This window comes from Eucalyptus grandis, chromosome 8 (genome assembly GCF_016545825.1).
Source record: "Eucalyptus grandis isolate ANBG69807.140 chromosome 8, ASM1654582v1, whole genome shotgun sequence".
NCBI classification, from domain to species: Eukaryota; Viridiplantae; Streptophyta; class Magnoliopsida; order Myrtales; family Myrtaceae; genus Eucalyptus; species Eucalyptus grandis.
This window is the reverse complement of record NC_052619.1, coordinates 57,550,986-57,571,299: the sequence shown is the minus strand read 5'-3', so window position 1 is coordinate 57,571,299 and position 20,314 is coordinate 57,550,986. Positions and strand designations below refer to the sequence as shown.

Sequence of the window (20,314 nt, the reverse complement as noted above, 5' to 3'; positions counted from 1 at the left end):
AGATGATGCGAAGACGACAGACAGTGAATAATCCATGAACGAACGAAGAGATCACATAAGCAGATACATGACACATGGTGCTCTCTGTTCAGAGCTTGTCCAGATATACTCATGTTATCAACCTAACTAATTCAGGACTCGTCCCCCTCGAGGCCACCAAATTCCAATTGTAAAGGAGCGGTTGAGGAGCATATAGACTATGATAGAAACCAGAATGCTCAAAAACAACATTACTCACCGCAGGGGCGCAAAGCCAGCGACGCCGGAAACAGATGAGCACGGATTGTGAGCAAAAGGTCTGCTGTGCCACAGCGTGAGCGACGAGAATTTGGATTCGATCGTCTAGATATGGAACTGGAAGCAAGCTGCAAGTTACTTGGGTTAGGTAGTGCGTATTCGTAGTGGGCGACTGACATGAGCTCTAGAAAAACAGAGTTAAAATATTGGTTTATTTCAACCAAAAACAAATCATTTATGACCTATTTTTTTGAGTTTAATTTTTCTCAACCCAATTTAGCTTATTTTACAAAAAAAAAAGAAAAAAGAGAGTTATCCACTACTAATTTGGCCTATTAAATCTAAGTCACAAAATGTGGTCCTATATGTGGCCGGTGGGTTTATGAAAGCAATTTCCTTTTTAAACCTGAACCGTCCGTCTGCTTTGGAATAGCATTTTAGGCGTCTTTGTCAAAAATGTATAGAGAGTATAAAAAATTTGGAATTTCAGCTATGTTTACCCTACACATGGATATGTACTTATGTGAACAGCTGATATATCGGAAAACTGTTCAAGTGCTGGATTCAATTATCCTTAAGTAACAATTATATGGTATTACACAATCAAAACAATGCTTCTTCCACGCCGAAAAATGAGACGTGAATGAATCGCCACTCAAAAGGGCACAGAGATTAGATGGTAGTGACACAATGCGTTAAACAAGGGGATTTTCAAATAAAAACCATTCACTCATCTGGTAAAGTGCAGGTATAACCATGTTGAGGAGAATCATGAGGGGATTCCGACATCACGGGTCATCTTCTGATTTACAGCTGCTGTTAGCGATGATCTCATTTTTGCTCCTTCAACTATGTGCACATATCAATCTCGCTATGCCAGTTTCAAGTAGAAAAGGCGTACCGAAACCGTCCCTTCCATCCTAGCAACAGCCACTTGCCGACTTCGTCTACGACGAAATCTTTGTGGTAGCGCAAAGCGATATTGTTGATCACGAACTGCGCTAGCCTCCTGCTTAAGGGCACCTGCACAAACCCGGCCCTCATGTTGCGTAATTGCCTCTGCTTGTACGACTCCGGTCCCTCCACTCTCTCCCATCCCTCACAGGCTATCGTATTCAACGCCTCCCTCCCCAACATATCCTTCTCGATCAGCATCCTCTCCTGGTTTTCGCAGGGTACTATAGTGTCAAGCATGTCGAATGGAGAAGAGAAGTGATGCAAAGCCTCCCGAAACCGAGTGACGAAGAACGGGGAATTGTGGGTTCCGTTGATAACACCGTGGATGAAGAGATTCGGCTGGGCTCTTCTTATCAGGTTGAGGACGATGTCTCGTGAACAAGCTCTTGAATCTGAACATGCAGCTGACTATAGTCACTTCGTCCCTATCGATCTTGAATTCCTCTAGTTCAATGAACTCCCACCTCTTCGCAATGGCGTTGTACTCAAACGGCACGTTGAAACTTTGAGCGTAATTTGCCAAGCGCTGACCCGTTTCCTTGACTCTTTCTGCGGGCCTGAATCCGGGTTGAGGCAAGTCTATACCAGTGATCCGGAGCTTCGGTGGACAAGGTCTCTGGGAAAGGTGCTGAATCAGAGTGGTCCATCGGAATCCATAAAGAATACCGAAATCGATGACGTGAATCTTCATCTTATCTGCTACTGTATCTAATATCGAAAAGATCGGGACAGCGTTAGAATATCTTTGGAATGGACAAGCTGCAAGGTACAGTTGGTACGCATTCAGCATATCAGCTGCTGTTGTTTTCCTATTGACGAGGCCTCTATATATCTGGCTGCCTGTACCGGCCAACCGCGCCTCAAGACCATTAGCGAAGTAGTGAGCGAGTCTCTGGGTCCCATCGCCAAAAGGTGAGGCGTGTTTCCTGATCTCATTCAACAGAGCATTCGCGCTTCTATGATCATTTGATGCTACGGCTTGTGCACATTGGATGAGAAGCGTCCTCACATCGACTACCTCCACTTTCCCTCTTTTCTTCTTGCCGCGACCTCTGCCCGCTTTGGGCTCTTGGATCTTGTGTTCAATTTCGTTCACTCCGTTCTTCAACGATGCACGGAGATTCATAAGACGCGCCAGGCCCTCCCCTTGGTCACTAAGTAGAACGACGTCGAAAGCATCCAAGCGAAGTACGGATTCTTCAGGAACAAAAGCCTGCTTGCTACTTCTCTCTTCCGTGTTTCCTTCCTCCCTATGGAGACTCTCTTTTCTCTCCGATGCACCAAGGCGGTCCCTTTTGTCAATCTTTCTATTCGGTTTCAGAGGTAGAAGTTTGGTAGGTGCTTGATTAGGAAGAAACTTGCTGGATTCCTCGATCCCCATCCTAAACTGCCTAACGAATTGGCTCTCACGCAACAAGTCAAGCCTCTGTGCATTACCTCCTCGATTAGGTTGAAATGCCGCTGGACTAATATCTTTTTCAAAACTCATTGTAACATAATTGCTTGGATTTTGAACCCGACCAATATTGGCATAGTATCCAGTTTTCCTACTGCCGATAGTGCTAGTATATCTAGTGCTGTCCGAGAGAATAGCTAGTATATCTAGTGCTGTCTGAGAGACTATCATTCGAGTGTTTGTCATTGTAGGTGATGCAATTCGTGCGACTTGTCTCAGGTGAAGGCGGGTACTTTTGCCGAGGACCTCATAAAAGGATTTTTCAGCTGACAATAGATCCGAAGAATCTTGAAGCATGCATGTCTTCTCTTCTATTTTGTCTTCCATGAGTACGCGACTTATGTATTCGAAGATTGCATTGGAGAATTCGGTCTCTTCAGTGTCCAGTATATCATGACAATCATTTGAGAATGGGGCAAGATTAATCTGTCGGGAAAATATGGCTTCGAATTGGGTAGAACAATGAAGTCAGATCTATAGAGTAATCAATTTGGACTTTGAGGCGTGATATCACTTTTTTAAGGATTTATTTGCCTCACAGAGTTGCTAATGGTCACCGGAAAATATCCTCTAGGATACAACAAAGTCTCAAAATTTAGAATACTAGATAACAATTCTAGTATTTCTCTAAGTTCTCTTTAGGAAACAATTGAAAAAATAGCGGTAGTTTAAAAAAAAAAGGCTCGAAAAGATAAAAATGATCACATACACTCTTTTGGAAAACTGACATGTATATATAAATCAGTCTTAAAAACGTAGGCAACTCTTCGTGGAAAATTGCAAAGTGAACAAATGTATCATTTTAAAAAATTGCCCAGATGAACCAAGGCGTCCATTTGGAAGAAATTGAAAAAATGAACAAATGCAATCTTTCGGGAAATGTTGCAAATTAAACGAGTATCTTTTTCAAAGGTTGTCTTGAAGAGACACAAACAAAAATTCGGAATAATTAAATAATAATTTTTTTAATAAATAAAATTTCGATTTTTTTAATAATTTCCAAAAATTCTTAATAAACAAAAAAAAAACCTTTGAATTGATTAAAGTTAATAAGATAACCATAAAAATAAATAGATAAATAAAATAATAAGGGGTTAGTGCTAATTAAACCACAAGCATGCAAAGTGCTAAGTGCGCCTAATAATCGCGCACTCCAACCCCCCGAGAAGGTGGGGATTCGAATCCCCCACCTCCCTCTTCCATGTTGGAAGGTAACCACCGGAGTGCCCCAATGGCTAATTTCCGAAAATTCTCAATAAACAAAAAACAACATTTGAATTGATTAAAGTTAATAAGATAACCATAAAAATAAATAGATAAATAAAATAACAAGGGGTTAGTGCTAATTAAATCGCGTGCTAAGTGCACCTAATAATTGCACACCCCAACCCTCCGAGAATATGGGGATTCGAATCCCCCACCTCCCTTCTATTTTGGAAGGGTAGTAGTCACTAGGGTGCCCCAGTAGTTAATTTTTGAAAATTCTCAATAAACAAAAAACAACATTTGAATTGATTAAAGTTAATAAGATAATCGTAAAAATAAATAGTTAAATAAAATAACGAATGGGTTAGTGCTAATTAAACCGTGTGCTAAGTGCGCCTAATAATCGCACACCCGCCGCGGGTACGGTGAATCTAACCCACACCCGATCATTTCTTTAAGGATGCTAAAAAAACTCCTTGGCCCACTTCCTCTCACTTTTCTTACATGGAACAAGGAAACATATACTTAGTTTGTTTTACAAACGAACTTACAACATAACCAAATGATGCATCTCTCCACCTCTGTTGGGTGCGCTTTGAAAAGTTGGTCTAGAAACTAAGGATCTACAACAGCAGATATTGACGGATCGTCCGATTGGAACCCACCAGAAGGACACGAGGCTCCCATCAGTGGATCCATCATTGTGTTCTCGCTTACTCTGACGGTAATAGAGCAAGAAAATACCAGCTTCGCTGCAATAGACTGGTTATCTTAGCCCAAAGTTGATGGTTTCGTTGCTCCCATCTGGAAAAAGAAAAAAAATTCTCGGCTAGCTGACTTATCCTATTGTAACCTCAGACTCCGATTGCCAACCCAAACCCTAAAAGAATCAATCCGCAGAAGTTCTGGTATTTTCCAGTAATGTTTGAAAAGGCGACGGTTTCTTTATGCCGATCCTTGTTGTCAGTGACAGGTCAAGTAACCAAACCAGTCATAATCTGCAGATCCCCTTCTACCGCATCCACAGGAAATTCTCAAACTCACATGTCCTCTATGATAGTAGATGACTTCAATCCACCTAATCTCTGCTAATAATTTTGTTTGCATCTAGTTTTGACAGGAAGATCGAAAGCATACCTGAAGGATATCCCGGTTCTGAAGAGAGAAATATGAGGCAGCAGAAGCCAAGCCCAGTCTTCGTGCGCCTGAAGGACAGCAGCAATTACGGCCACTACCCACCGAAAATTATGTAAAGACCATAAACTATCTTCACATGCTGACCACCCCGTCAAGCGTGGAAAATTTAATAATGTAATGGAATCTGTCGCACTAAAATATTATGTGTGTTGATTCGTACGTACATACTTTGGAAAGAAGAGCACATGAACAAAGTTATTGTTTTTTCGAAGTCTGGTCTGCAGCGATTACTAATATTATAATGGATAGGGCATCCTCATTGCGGTTATCAATGTCAAAATAAAAAAGTTATCCCCACCCGGTCAATCTTCCGCGAAAATATTTCACTCCATATGCTCTTTCATTGGCTGCAGAACTGGAAAAGAGGAGCAAGGTAAAGACTGATTTTGCACCAGATGGGAGGAGAGGACCGCTTCAAAATCTGTCGTTTATGTCTCGTTCTCTCCATGTGAATGGACCTGCCAAAATGAACTCAAAGACAATATGTTATGTCTAAAAAAAGTTGATCCAGAATCACAGGACCATAACATAAGGTGCAATATTTAGGATGCCGTTGTAACTTTTATTAACTCTTGCTATCTACATCTATGGTAAATCTCTCAAAAATAGCAAAATCTTCTAACGAAATTCCCATTACCTATTGCAGGCATGCTCAATCAAGGTAAGAACACAATGTACCAAATGAAAAATCAAGCAACTTCACAATTCCTTAGGCCAGTAGAAGGTTTTTTGAGGTTGAAATATGTACAAGCTGTGAGAGTGGAGACTCTTGCGACCTACCCCTCAAGGGGCCACTCTCGGTGAATAGGTTTAGAGCTATTTGCTCAAAAGATGGTCAGAATAGTACATACAAGTGACGGTCTCAAATGGCCCACCAAATGATAACACCGCAAAACAATACATTAATATTAAGAGCGTGTGCTCTCCCAAACCTATACCTCGCATAAAGCGAGGTTCATTATAAAGTTCTTAGCCACTTAAATATTTTTAGGAGTCGCTACTAGCTATCATTGGGGGTTAGTTAGAACCCAATCGAGACGTAGGGGTCTCAATTTTTACTCAACTAAAGAATTCTAGGGATGGGGACTTGCTCATGCTAATGTTTCCATTAGAACCCTTTAGGTACCTAACTTAACATTGTGTAATCTAAGCGACTAATTACTCTTGATTACCATTTATAATCCCATTAATCACAAAGTGACTATACAAATATTTTTGTAGGAAGTTCATTAAAATTCTAATATAATTATATCCTATTCTAGAAAAGGAAATTGGCAATCGATATATTAAAATGACGGTGTGGTAAGTAAACACCCAAGTAATTGAAATGCATCTACCTAGGTGCGAGAACTAAAAGCAAGCCACAACTTGTTGGGTAAAGAGTTATACAAAGCTCTATTATTGAGCCTCGAGACACGAACCCTCATGATCTTGCTATTTGAACTTAGGCAATCTTAATTCTAATAAATTGAATAAGGTGAAATCTAAGCTAGACAATTCTAATCGTTTACTTGAATGTGAGGCTAAGTCCAATTGATCTTATTTAACAAAGTATATGCTAATTAGGCTACCAACGTCTAAACTAGGCTAACTGGAATTAATTTAAGCTAAACTATTACAAGAATTAAGGCTGGATTGGACATTGGCCTAAAACCACCATGGCTCCATTTGGTCGCCGCCTCTTCTGGTCGCCTCCGGTCACTACCGATGGGTGTCGGTTTCATCAATTCAACCATTCAGTCAATGCAATCAAGCCAGTCACAACATTGGCAAAGCTCATACCTGGGTAAAAACCCAGGTATAAAGGTATAAACATGTTGAGGAGAATGATGAGGGGATTCCGACATCCCCGGTCATCTTCTGATTTTTGACAGGTGCTGTTAGTGACGGCCTCATTTTTCTCCTTCAACCATGCGCACATACCGATCCGCTATGCCGGTTTCCAAGTAGAAAAGGCGTATAGAAACCGTCCCTTCCATCCTATCAACAGCCACTTGCCGACTTCATCTACGACGAAATCTTTGTGGTAGCGCGAAGCGATATTGTTGAATACGAACTGCGCTAGCCTCCTGCTTAAGGGCACCTGCACAAACCCGGCCCTCATGTTGCGTAATTGCCACTGCTTGTACGACTCCGGTCTTTCCACTCTCTCCCATCCCTCACAGGCTATCGTATTCAACGCCTCCCTCCCCAACGTAACCTTCTCGATCAGCATCCTCTCCTGGTTTTCGCAGGGTATTATAGTGTCAAGCATGTCGAATAAAGAAGAAAAGTGATGCAAAGCCTCCCGAAACCGAGTGACGAAGAACGGGGCATTGTAGTTCCCGTTGATAACACCGTGGATGAAGAGATCCGGCTGGGCTCTTCTTATCAGGTTGAGGACAATGTCTCGCGGACTTTCTTCCGCGACGGTCTCGTCGAACAAGTTCTCGAACCTGAACATGCAGTTGACTATAGTCACTTCGTCCCTATCGATCTTGAGTTCCTCTAGTTCTATGAACTCCCACCTCTTCGCAATGGCGTTGTACTCAAACGGCACGTTGAAACTTTCAGCGTAATTTGCCAAGCGCCGACCCGTTTCCTTGATTCTTTGTGCGGGCCTGAATCCGGGTTGAGGCAGGTCTATACCGGTGATCCGGAGCTTCGGTGGACAAGGTCTCCGGGAAAGGCGCTGAATCAGAGTGGGCCATCGGAATCCATAAAGAATGCCGAAATCGATGATGTGAATCCTCATCTTATCCGCCACTGTATCGATTACCATCCTGCATGAGACGGTATTAGAATATCTTTGGAATGGACAAGCTGCAAGATACAGGTGGTACGCATTCAGCATATCAGCTGCTGTTGTTTTCCTATTGACGAGGCCTCTATATATCTGGCTGCCTGTGCCGGCCAACCGCGCCTCAAGACCATTAGCGAAGTAGTGAGCGAGTCTCTGGGTCCCATCGCCAAAAGGCGAGGCGTGTTTCCTGATCTCATTCAGCAGAGCATTTGCGCTCCTATGATCATTTGATGCCACAGCTTGTGCACATTGGATGAGGAGCGTCCTCACATCGACTACCTCCACTTTCCCTCTTTTCTTCTTGCCGTGACCTCTGCCACCTTTGGGCTCTTCGATCTTGTGTGCGATTTCGTTCACTCTGTGCTTCAACGATGCACGGAGATTCATAAGATGTGCCAGGCCCTCCCCTTGGATGTTAAGTAGAACGGCGTCGAAAGCATCTGAGCGAAGTACGGATTCTTCATGAACAAAAGCCTGCTTGCTACTTCTCTCTTCCATGTTTCCTTCCTCCATATGGAGACTCTCTTTTCTCTTCAATGCACCGAGGCGGTCCACTTTGTCAATCTTTCCGTGTGGTTCCTGATATAAAAGTTCGGTAGTTGCTTGATTAGGAAGAAACTTGCTGGATTCCTCGACCCCATCCTAAACTGCCGTACGAATCGGCTCTCACTACACAAGTCAGGCCTCTCTGCATTACCCCCTTGATTAGGTTGAAACGCCGGTGGACCAATATCTCTTTCAAACCTCATTGTACCATAATTGCTTGGATTTTCAACCTGACCGATACTGGCATAGTATCCGGTTTTCCTACTGCCAATAGTGCTAGTATATCTAGTGCCGTCTAAGAGACTGTCATTCGAGTGTTTGTCATTGTAGGTGATGCAATTCGTGCGACTTGGCTCAGGTGAAGGCGGGTACTTTTTGCCGAGGACCTCATAAAAGGATTTTTCAGCTGACAATAGATCCAAAGAATCTTGAAGCATGCATGTCTTCTCTTCTATGTCTTCTTCCATGAGTATGCGACTTATGTACTCGAAGACTGCATCGGAGAATTCAGTCTCTTCGGTGTCCGGTGCATCACGACATTCATTTGAAAATGGGGCAACATCAACCAAATGATGCATCTCTCCACATCTGTCAGGTGCGCTTTGAAAAGTCGGTCTAGAAACTAAACACTGGTCTACAACAGCAGATATTGACTGATCGTCCGGTTGGAACCCATCAGAAGGATACAAGGCTCCCATTAGTGGATCCATCATTGAGTTCTCACTCACTCTGACGGTAATAGAGCATGAAAATACCAGCTTCGCTGCAATAGACTGGTCATCTTAGCCCAAAGTTCGTGGTTTCGTTGCTCCAATTCAAAAAAAAAAAAAAAATCTTGGCTAGCTAATTTAGGGCCCGTTTGGTTCGGTTTTGGGCAAATGTCATTGGGAAAATGCAAATACTTTTGAGCTAAAAGGATTTGTGAAAATGCAAATAGTGTTTGATAAATTGTAGTTTTAAAGTGCATTGTGAAACGACTTTGGGCAAAATACCATTTGATAAAAATTGCATTTGTAAGGGACTTTTGTTAAATTAAAAAAAAAATTTGTATTTTTTTTATGAAGTCTGGCTGCCGGACCGCAATCTAGCTCCTAGCTACCATCACCTTGCTTGGGGTCGCCCGACCCAGGCGACGCGTGACCTCAGGTGGCCGTCGCCTGGGTGGCCAAACCCCGGCAACAATCACTTGGGGTTGCGCGATTCAGGCCATCAGTTGCCTGGGTTGTGCGATCCGGGCGTCACCTAAGGTTCGGCGACGGTTGCTAGGGTTGGGCGATCCTCAGGCGGCGGTCGCCGGCGCACGTCACCCCTTGGCTGGCGGTTGTCGGCCTCGAATCAGCTTTTCCGTGCAACGGTCAGTTGGAGAAGATGAATAGTAAGACTATTTGCATTCCGAAAATGTAACTTCCCAAAATACCTCAAGACTTGCATTGAGCTAAAGGCCTTTAAAGCCATTTTGAGATGCAATTGCATATTACCAAAATCGCCCAAAAAATCGAACCAAACGGGGATTTTAACCTCAGATTCAGATTGCCAACCCAAACCCTCAAAGAATCAATCTACACAAGTTCTGAGTAATATTTGAAAAGGTGACGGTTTCTGGATGCCGATCACTGTTGTCAGTAATAAGTAGATCAAGTAACCAAACCAACCATAATTTGCACATACCCTTCTACCGCTTTCATATAAAATTCTCAAACTCACATGTCCTCTATGATAGTAGATGACTTCAATCCACCTAATCTCTGCTAATAATTTTGTTTGCATCTAGTTTTGACAGGAAGATCGAAAGCATACCTGAAGGATATCCTGGTTCTGAAGAGAGAGAGAGATGAAGAAGCAGAAGCCAAGCCCAGTCTTCATGCGCCTGAAGAACAGCAGCAATTACTGCCACTACCCAAAGAAAATTATTTAAAGACCACAAACTTTCTTCACATGATGACCACCTTGTCAAGCGTGGAAAATTTAATAATGTAATGGAATCCGCCGCACTAATATATTATATGTTGATTCGTACGTATGTACTTCGACTAGGAAACACATGTACAAAGCTATTGTTTTCTTTCCGTAGTCTGGTCTGCAGCGATTGCTAATATTATAATGGATCGGGCATCCTCATTGCAGGAATCGATGTCAAAATAAAGAAGGTCCCCGCACCCGGTCAATCTCCTGCGAAAAATTTCACTCCATGTGCTTTCTCCAGAACTGGAAAAGAGGTGCAAGGTGAAAGAGTAAATTTGCAACCGATGGGAGGAGAGGACCACTTCGAGATCTGTCGGTTCTGTCTCGTTCTCTCCATGTGAATGGACTTGCCAAAATGAACTCAAGACACTATGTTATGTCTAAAAAAGCTTATCCAGAATCGCAGGACCATGTCATAAGGCGAAATATTAGGATGCAGTTGTAACTTTTATAAACTGTTGCTATCTACTTCTATGGTAAACCTCTCAAAAGTAGCAAAACCTTCTAATGAAATTCCCATTACCTATTGCAGACATGCTCGATCAAGGCAAGAACACAATATACCAAATGAAAAATCAAGCAACTTCTCAATTCTTCAGGCGAGTTGAATACTTTTTGAGGTTCAAATATGTACGAGCTGTGAGAGTGGAGACTCTTGCGACCCACCCCTTGAGGGGCTGCTCTCAACGAATAAGTTTAGAGGTATTTGCTCAAAAGACTGGTCAAAATGGTACATACAGGTGACGTTCTCAAATTTTCCACCAAATGATAACACTGCAAAATTAAGATTGCGTGCTCTCCCAAGTCCAAATCTCACATGACACACATTTTCATTTTAAAGTTCTTAACCACTTAAGTATTTTTAGGAGTCGCTACTAGCCATTATTGGGCATTTGTTAGAACCCAATCGAGATGCAAGAGTGTGGTCTCAATTTCTACTCAACTAAAGAATTCTAGGGATGGGGATTTGCTTACACTAATGTTTCTATTAGAACCCTTTAGATACCTAATTTAAAAGTGTGTAATCTAAGCAACAAGTTACTCTTGATTACCAATTATAATCCTATCAGTCACAAAGTTACTATACAAATGTTTTTGTAGGAAGTTCATTAAAATTCTAAGGCTTTGTTCGTTTTACGGAAAATAAATTATGGAAAACGTTTTTGAATTTTTAGATGTTTGTTTCACGGAAAATGAATTACTTGAGGAAAACATTTTCCATGAAAGGAAAAGAGTCTTCTAAACTAGGAGAAATTTTTTTCCACTTTTGAAAAATGGAAAACATTTTTCTCACTTAATCTCTCTTATCTCTCACCTCTATTAGCCCTCACTTCCTCCTCTTCATTCTTTTTATTTTATTATATTTTTTTATCTCAAATTATTTTTTATTTTCTTTGTTTTCCCTCTTCTTCTTTATTTTTATGTTTTTGTTTTCTTTCTTTTTCTTTTTAAAATTTAGTTTTTAATTCTTTTTCTTTTTCTTCCCTTCTCTTTTCTTCTACGCTTCCTTGGCCGGTTGTTGGCTATGGCGGTGGCTGGCGACCGACCTCATGCCAGTGACTGGACATAGGCCAACTCCATCCTCTCCCAAGGCCAAATCCGGCAAGGGCGAGGCTCGAGTTTGTCGGTCTTGGCGGAGCTTGGGCTCGCTTGGATTGGGTGAGCCATGAGCTTGCCGGCCTCGGCAAAGCTCGGGCTCGCTTGGATTGGGTTGGCAAGCTCGAGGCTCAATTGATCCGGGCGAGCCACGTTTGTTGGCCAACGAGCTCATGGTATGCCTAGATTAGCCAAGCCTCGAGCTCGTTAGATCGGTGATTGTGTCTTGGTTGGTTGCCGAGCAACCGACCACATCGAGGCACGCGGCGGCGAAGGAAGGAGGAGGAAGAAAGAGGGAGGAAAAGAAAAAGAAAGAAAGAAAATAAAGAAAAACTAAAAATAATAAAAATTCGATTTTTTAAAATGAAAATAATTAAAAATTCAATTTTTAAATATATAAAAATTATAATTAAATTTTCTTGGTAATTTTTGAAAAAATCAAATTAGATGATGAACAATAACATTTTCCACTCCAATTTCAAGTTTCAATAAGTCTTGGAAAACATAGTTGTTTTCTTGAAAAATGACTTCCTAGAAAATATTTTTTGGAAATTTGATATTTTACGTAAACAAACGGATACTAGGTACGAGAATTGAAAACAACCTGCAACTTGTTGGGTAAAGATACAAAGCTTTGTTATTGAGCCTCGAGACATGAACCCTTGCTATTTGAGCTTAGGCAAGCTTAATTCTAATCAATTGATTAAGATGAAATATAAGTTGGACAATTCAAATCATTTATTGAAATGTGAGGCTAAGTCTAATTAATTTTATTTAACAAAGCATACGCTAATTAGGCTACCAATGTCTAAACTAGGCCAACTGGAATTAATCTAAGCTAAACTAAAACAAGAATTAAGGCTGGCTTGGACATCGGCCTACAACAACCATGGCTCCCTTTGGTCGCCGTCTCTTCTGGTCGCCTCCGGCCACTACCCATGGGTCTCGGTTTCATTCATTCAACCATTCAATCATTGCAATCAAGCCAATCGCAACATTGGCAAAGCTCATTCAATTCAACACTCAATTTCCTTAGGATTGACTTTTGATTACTCATGCAAATCGACTAAACCCTTCCTAATCCACAAAGGTTTACTAATTAAGATTAGCAGTAATTAGCCTCTACTTGTACTCACAAAGTGATATGGCTAAGCCACTAATCACTAATTAACTTAAAGGCACGTTTAATTGAACTTTCTATGTGATTGCTAGATGAGTGATTAGGCTCACATCATGATTAATGGGTTGTTTATTGATCACCAATTGACCAATGAGTGATTAGGCTCACGTCATGGCTCACATCTGCTGCGGCAAGAACTCAATGATGCCAATCTGGTGATTGATTCTGACTGCCTTGCCCTTGTCGAAGTTGTGCAAGACGGGAGATCGGGGCGGTGGGAGCTTCGTCCTTTGATTGCCGAAGCTATCCTTTTTTCCTAACCTAACGTTGCACTATTATCGATGAGAGGCCAATATGGTAGCCGACTGGGCCGCAAAGGCCCAGCGCTCAGATTTTGCGGCCCAAAACTGGTTCCTTTACTCCCCTGTTGATTTCCTCCTATATGCCGATGCTTTAGCTTCAGGTTGTAAGTTTCCGTTAATATAAATACTAGTGTTTACTTTGTCAAAAAAAAAAAGAAAAGAAGTAAATTAGCCTTGAACAATCAACAAATAATGAGTGAGCCAATGATTGGATCACTTGCTTATCTTTCCTGATTCTGGGCAATTATGTTTACACTCAATTTGGAAGCTTAATGAACTACCCATTACGCAATTCAATTGTTATTAGAAATCTCGAAGTGTGTAATTACTTCATGAAGACCACTTAACCTGATTTAAATTCTATTGACCCAAAATTGACCCAACACCGAGACTGCTCCAGATTAGACTCAGTTCCGATTCGAGATTTGAAAAATATGGGAAAAATATAAAAAAATTTCAAAATCCCACCAAATTTTACAAGGAGCTGGTTCATTCCGCTACAAACAAATTTAGTACTTTTGAACTTATGCAAATTTTCGTCCAAAAAAAAAAAAACTTATGCAAATAAGCCCTCAACTATATGAAAATTCTAGGTTTTTCTAGGAACTTAGTTGAAGACAGTTTTGCAGGCCAAAAAAGACCTTCTCCGATTTAGCTAAACTGGCCCCTAAACTTTGCTATCTGGTCCTCAAACTTTCCAGTCTACTCAATTCGACCCAATGAACAACTTTCTAGTTTTAAGTTTTTGCAGAAAAGGACTTGAATTATGTTGAATTTGCAAAATAATGTTTGAGAAAATATAAAATCATTTTCCACTGAAAGCTCAAATTACGGATACGAGATCTTCGATCAAATGACTTTGGAATTTTACAAAAAAATACAGGTGCAAAGATTTCGATATGTATTGACGGTGATGTTTCGCGAAGATTTTGAAATTCTTCTAATTTTTTTTTTTTTTTACATTTGTTGGATTAATCAAATCATGAGTTATTAGTTATAGTTAGTTCTAGGAGCTTTAGAAGGTGACACTTGTCTATTGTGTACCTTTGCTTGGTGAGAAAGGAATCCCTTGGTTAGTGGGAGGATGTCATTTTCATGACTGAGAGCCTTAGACTTCAATTAAGAGCACACTCCTCCAACGAATTTGTGATTGGTCTAGCCACGTATTACTTTAAGGGCGCGTTTGGTAACGATTATATTTGAACAATTTGTAATAAAAAATAGCTTTTTTTGGTAAAAACCAAAAAAAAAAAAAGGTTTTTTATGATTCTATATTCAGAAACAATTTTGAGCAAAAAAATGTGCTTGGTAATTATTCAAAATTTATATTTCCGGGATAGAAATACATTGATAAGATTATTAAATTCTTTTGTTTCTTTTAATTTTTTAATACTTTGATTATATTTTCTTATTTTCTTTTCTCTTCTTCCTCCTTCTTCTCTATAGCTGGTTCTTTGGCCATTGCCGTGGTCGGCAATTGGTTGGGCGAGGTCCAGCGAGCTCGCGAGAGACTTATCTAGCCCAAGCAAGCCTCAACCTTGCCCGGGTAGCGCGAGGTCGACTTGCCTTGGCTTGGTGAGGTGAGCCTCGCTGTGATCGTGCGAGGCTCGGCATCGCTGGCCCCAAGGTCGTCGGCCCTTGTTTGGCTAGTCATTGGTCATAGTCGACGTCAGCGACCGGCCAAAAGGAAGAAGAAGAAATGAGAAGAGAAGAAGAGAAAAGAAAGAAAAGAGGAGAAAAGAAGAAATAGGAACAAATTCTAGGAATTGTTCCTAGAAACAAAAAAAAAAAAAAAAAAACTACTTTTTCTACTTCATGATTTTGTTCCAAATATATTTTTGGGAACAAAAAAATAGATTTTTGTTCATGGGAACAAAAATTTAACCGAACGGATTTCTGTTCTTTTTTTTGTTCCGAGGAACAAAATAATATAAATAGTTGTTCCTTGAAAGATTACCAAACAAGGCCTAAGATGTCCAAAATATAGTTAAAAAGAAAAACTAACAAAAGCTCACCACCAAGACTAGAAATAATGTAAGTGTCGTAACTTTCATATGGTGTTCACTTGAGTACAGTAACTTTTTTTTTTTCGATCACATAAGTGTCATAACTTTTGTACTTTGCTCACTTAAGTACTTTGTACTTGAATGCTATGACTTTTGAAGACGTTTTCATGTTAGATTTCCGGTATTTGGGTGAATGATTTGTAAAAGTTATAGCAATTAAGTAATTGATTGAAAGTTATAACACTCAAGTGGTAAAAAAAAAAACAGTTATGATACTTAAGAGAGTGCCATATAAAAATTATGACACTCATGGTATGCTTATCTTCATTAAGAGAAATGGCCAGTAAAAAAATCTCATGTCTGGTGCACAGTCACAAATTCGATTATCATTGTGTGTGAATCTCCGGACGGTTTGTGTTGCTCTAGTGCATCCTTTGCCATCTTTGTCGTGGGTCCAATTGCTGAATAAAATCTAAGAGAATCATCCTTGAAATACCAACCAAAATTCAAGCTAGCTTGTACTCAGTCATTCGGGAAATTGATTCTTTGCGATGCGCCTACCCAATATTGATGCAGAAAGACAAACCTGTGTTGGTCATGTGATAAGATATGAACAGTGATCGCACCATAACTTAAAGATAGACAGTTCAGAAATCTTAGTAGCTTTTTGGTTCCTCTGATGTTTCCTTATACCATTACAGTTGCCGCACATGCTTCCCCTAGTAAATCTTAAAGAGCAAAATATCTGTAGAGGCAGAACCCGCGCTCCACAATGTAATACTCTGTGCATCGCGTCTCACCGATTGCCCAAGGTTCTACGTGATATGCAGGATTAAACCTTGCTGCTCGTCCCCTTCCACTCCCTTTGCCAAAAAATTCCAATTTGTAACTTTTCCAAGAAGCTCCAACAAAGAAAGAGAAGATAAGGAAATTATAAATATCATAACTTTCATATGGTGTTTATTTGAATATCATAATTTTTTTTTTTTTTTCACTTATTGAAATTCCGTGACTTCTAAAGAATATCCACTTGAATGTTGCGATTTTTAACGTTTATTTGAGTGTTATAACTTTTTAAAAACTTATAGCCAAGTGCTAGAAATCCAACGTAACATAGCACTTATGATGACCGTTTTTAAAATGGTATGATACTTAAATGGTTGAAAAAAAATTGCGATTATCAAGTAAGCGTCATGCATGAGTTGTGTCTATTTCTCAAGAAAGAGAAGCAAGCATCGCTATATATGCTTTTATAAGATTGGTTGATTGGCATTGAAGTCAATGAGAAATGTTATTCATACAAAACAAGACTTTTCTCCATCTATTGGAAAAATAAAAACAATTCCAACGATGCTAAGCGTGGTGTGTGGTGGTGGGGTACTCGGACTCTCTGTCTATGCATTTGACATTCTGTGTCGTGTCCGGTAATCAAATAACGCCAGGCCGACCAGCCCTTGGCATCGATTGCTTTTTCACCTAAACTTGTTTATCAAGTTATAAGCAGTTGAATAGCACTAGGTTATATATACTAAATGGCTCAATTTAGGTAGGACTCATTTTCAACCTATCCAATTCCGACTCGACTTCCCCCTTTAACAGGTCTATTTAACCAAGAGAATTACATTTTGCCCCCAAGTTTGCTTTATTGTGGCAAGTTACCCCCCGACATTTCAATTTTTGCAATTTGCCCCCTAACTTTTTGATATTGATGGCTATGTTGACTCCAAACAAGTTTTTTGTCAGATATTTGACCATGTACCTGCACCTGATTAGTTATGAAAGGCAAATTGGTCATGAGTCATCTACATGTATGAGGAAAAAACATAGGGACTACTCAAAAATATATTTTAGAACTGTATATTGATGCAACTTAGTCTCATGTTCTCACATACAATATATATCTGAATTAGACTTGTACTTTTCTATTGTATAAACTTATACATACAAGCTTGCCTTCAGTATTCAGTCACGTGTTGTCACGTAGTCAGAACTCCAAGCAAAATTTGATCGGAATAAACGCTATGGGCTGCTTTACAATCGATTTCTGACCTTCGGGGACAGACTGCAAAATTGAAACATTGGTGGGGGTGGCGGTGGGGATAATATGCAATAACCCTAAAAATTCGGGGAGCAATATGTAAGTTGCCCCTAATTTCAGGATCAATGAAAGGAGTTCCACTTGAGGCGTCTTCTTCCAACAATCACATGTCAATGACGTCTAGAAATTAAGGTCACGACGATCATTAAAGACATCGGTCGTTAATAATCAATTTGAGGAATCAGACTGCCTTTCCGTTGAACTCCAATCGGGGAGCAAACGTGGTGGATAAGACAAATCGCACACTTCGATTGATCGAATCTCGAGGAATTTCGCTTCTTCACTCCACTTTATAATAATGCGCAGTCATTGATTTGACAAACTCCATGTTTAAATGACAACTTTTTCCACCATATTGCATACTTAATAGCATATGCGTGAGTCAGTACGTAAGGCTTTTAGCAAAGGTGGGGCAGAGAGGGCACGTCATGCATACTTGACGGCATTTACGTCAGCCTTTGTTCAAGTCATTGAGTTATCTTCCAAGGAGAGAGGCTACAAATAGAGAGGAGTAACTCTGTTCATCTTCACCCTCCTCCAATATCTTCTCAAAATTCTCCAAAACTTGAAGAAGCTGAAATTCCACAAGTTCCTAAACAAGCAAGCACCATGAAGGTAATATCACGAAGAAAAAGAAAAGGCAGTAGCTATATTATTGAGAAATCATGAATTGATTCACCTTAGGTCGCTTGATAATCCATCTTCTTGATTTTCTTTCAATTTTGATTATTTTTTGGCAGCAGAAGGTCGTGATTAAGATGTCCATGAACGGCCAGAACTCAAGAATGTGTTGTTTCGGCCCCCAAAGCTCTCAATCCAAAGCTTTTAGAGTCGTGGGTAGCCTTCCAGGTAATTGGTAGAATTATTTTATTCTATATATCTCTTGATGACCTCTAAGGTATATCTTCTGTAGATTCTTTTAGGTAGGTGATTGTTTTGAGATTTAGAATGATAAAAGAAAAATCCTTTTGATTAAAAAGCAATCTGTTTTCTTTGTTTGTTCCATTCCAGGAGTTCAATCCATGGCAGTGTTGGGAGAGGACGACAATATGATTGAGGTGACTGGAGACAGATTCGACGCGGTCAAGCTCACCATTTTGCTTAGGAAGAATGTAGGGTTTGCGGAGATAGTGACTGTGAGTGAGATTGACGAGAAAGAAAGCGAGAGAGAAAACAAGCCTGTCATCTGGTCGTACATTAATGGAGTGGCACACCGAGAGTTTGCCCATGTCATGGATCCATACCCATATTACAGTGAACCCTCTTGCTCGATCATGTAGGTTGAATGAAGATTGATGAAGATTGACGATAACTTATATGATGTATATCATCGATATTGTTAGAGATAATTAGGAGAAATTCTATACATTCCCAATTTTCTATATCTTTCATGATTATGCATATGTCTCTCTTAATTGTGCACATACTTAATTAATCATAATCGTCTATAATTGATATTGTAATATCTTGTTACCTTAAATAGTCATCTTTTAAAGTCTTCAAACGTACTATTCGTTATGATAAAATTTAGACAATTTTCTTCCTCGTATTTTTATATTGGTATTAGAGTTCTAGTTAACTGAGAAAGCGTCCATGAAGTCATTTTCCATGGTGATTGTAGGCTTGTAGCAATATCAGTCGTGGATATCTGCTTCAACCTAGCTCGCCCTTTTTAGTTATTGTTTAGACATTTTTCGTTGATCTGATCCAATAACAACCGTCACCATGAGACTCGCCATCCTCAGACAAGTCCGATCGTGAAATTTTGTAGTATTCCGCCGCCCCACGCACCACTACGCGCCGAAAGGCGCCATCACATGCCACTGCATTGGGGTTCCACACGCCTCTCACGTGCCAGAGGCTTCTCCACGCATGGTTGCTGACATAATCAACACGTCAATGTTGGCGATGAGCACTCTAGTCATTCTACCGCATCAGCATGCACGTAATTTTGTTGTCGTGTGGCCTGCAGCTAGTCCTCTGCTCAGCAAATCGAATCGGTTCATTGTTTTGCCAGACCGGTTCTCACCTTTTCTGTCCGATTTGATTTCAGACCAGCTCTTCGAAATTTTGGATCGGTTCTTGAACTTGCCGTGTCTGTTTTTTGGCCTCATTTTCTCCAAATATGTCCTCGAAAGTGTCGTTTATTTTCTCTTTGATTATACATTTTACTGTTTATTCTTTAGTAAAGTGTACGTAATGGATAAAATGGAAGTTTCGCTACCCCTTTGACTATTTTAAATGTATTAAATTATACTTTATGGGCTCAAGATATATCAAGTTCTCTGGATAATGCAGGCTTTGGCGTCATGTCTCTAGTAATATTAGTGAGCCTACAAAAACTATTGGTGAGATTAAGGTCAAATTTGTTGAATGATATGAGGCATAGGATAGCAAGAATCATCAAACTTTAATGTGGTTTCAAAACACTTCAATTTCTTCCGTGAGACTTTGATTTGGTCACATCAGTACAACAAAGGAACTCTCAGATCTGTTTGCCATCTGATACTCAACTTTGGACATGAGACAAGTCACTTTGTTAATGATATTTATGCTTCATGTATGCCATTTGGGATCAGTTTAGCTTTATTTGAGCCACAATGGGATGTGGATTCTCATGATTGCAAATTTGTTGAATATCTACTCGTAAGTGTCTCACGCAACTTCTTAGGGAGCTCAACGATGAGTTTGAACCTATGCAAGTTTCACTTATTCGTGGAGATCCTTTATGATGTTGCTAGTATGAGTACCTAGAGGGGGGTGAATAGGTATATAAAAGATTTTTCTTC

The 20,314-nt window shown here is 40.2% G+C and overlaps 2 protein-coding genes and 1 pseudogene across 2 annotated transcripts; 1 reads left to right on the top strand and 2 right to left on the bottom strand.

The window, feature by feature from the left end:
• Positions 1–1,119: 1,119 nt before the first annotated feature.
• On the bottom strand, positions 1,120–2,977 carry LOC120287382 (annotated as a pseudogene).
• A 4,006-nt stretch (positions 2,978–6,983) lies between these two features.
• On the bottom strand, positions 6,984–9,079 carry LOC104431128 (scarecrow-like protein 9). Its single transcript, XM_039300172.1, has 2 exons — positions 8,492–9,079; positions 6,984–8,414 (listed from the first exon to the last, which is right to left on the bottom strand). Exons 1-2 carry the CDS (start codon positions 9,077–9,079, stop codon positions 6,984–6,986), a joined length of 2,019 nt encoding a protein of 672 aa, XP_039156106.1.
• A 9,195-nt stretch (positions 9,080–18,274) lies between these two features.
• LOC104427345 lies at positions 18,275–18,852 on the top strand. Its single transcript, XM_018864843.2, has 2 exons — positions 18,275–18,374; positions 18,537–18,852. The coding sequence occupies exons 1-2, from the start codon at positions 18,284–18,286 to the stop codon at positions 18,803–18,805; spliced, it is 360 nt and encodes a 119-aa protein (XP_018720388.2). The 5' UTR covers positions 18,275–18,283; the 3' UTR covers positions 18,806–18,852.
• Positions 18,853–20,314: the final 1,462 nt, after the last annotated feature.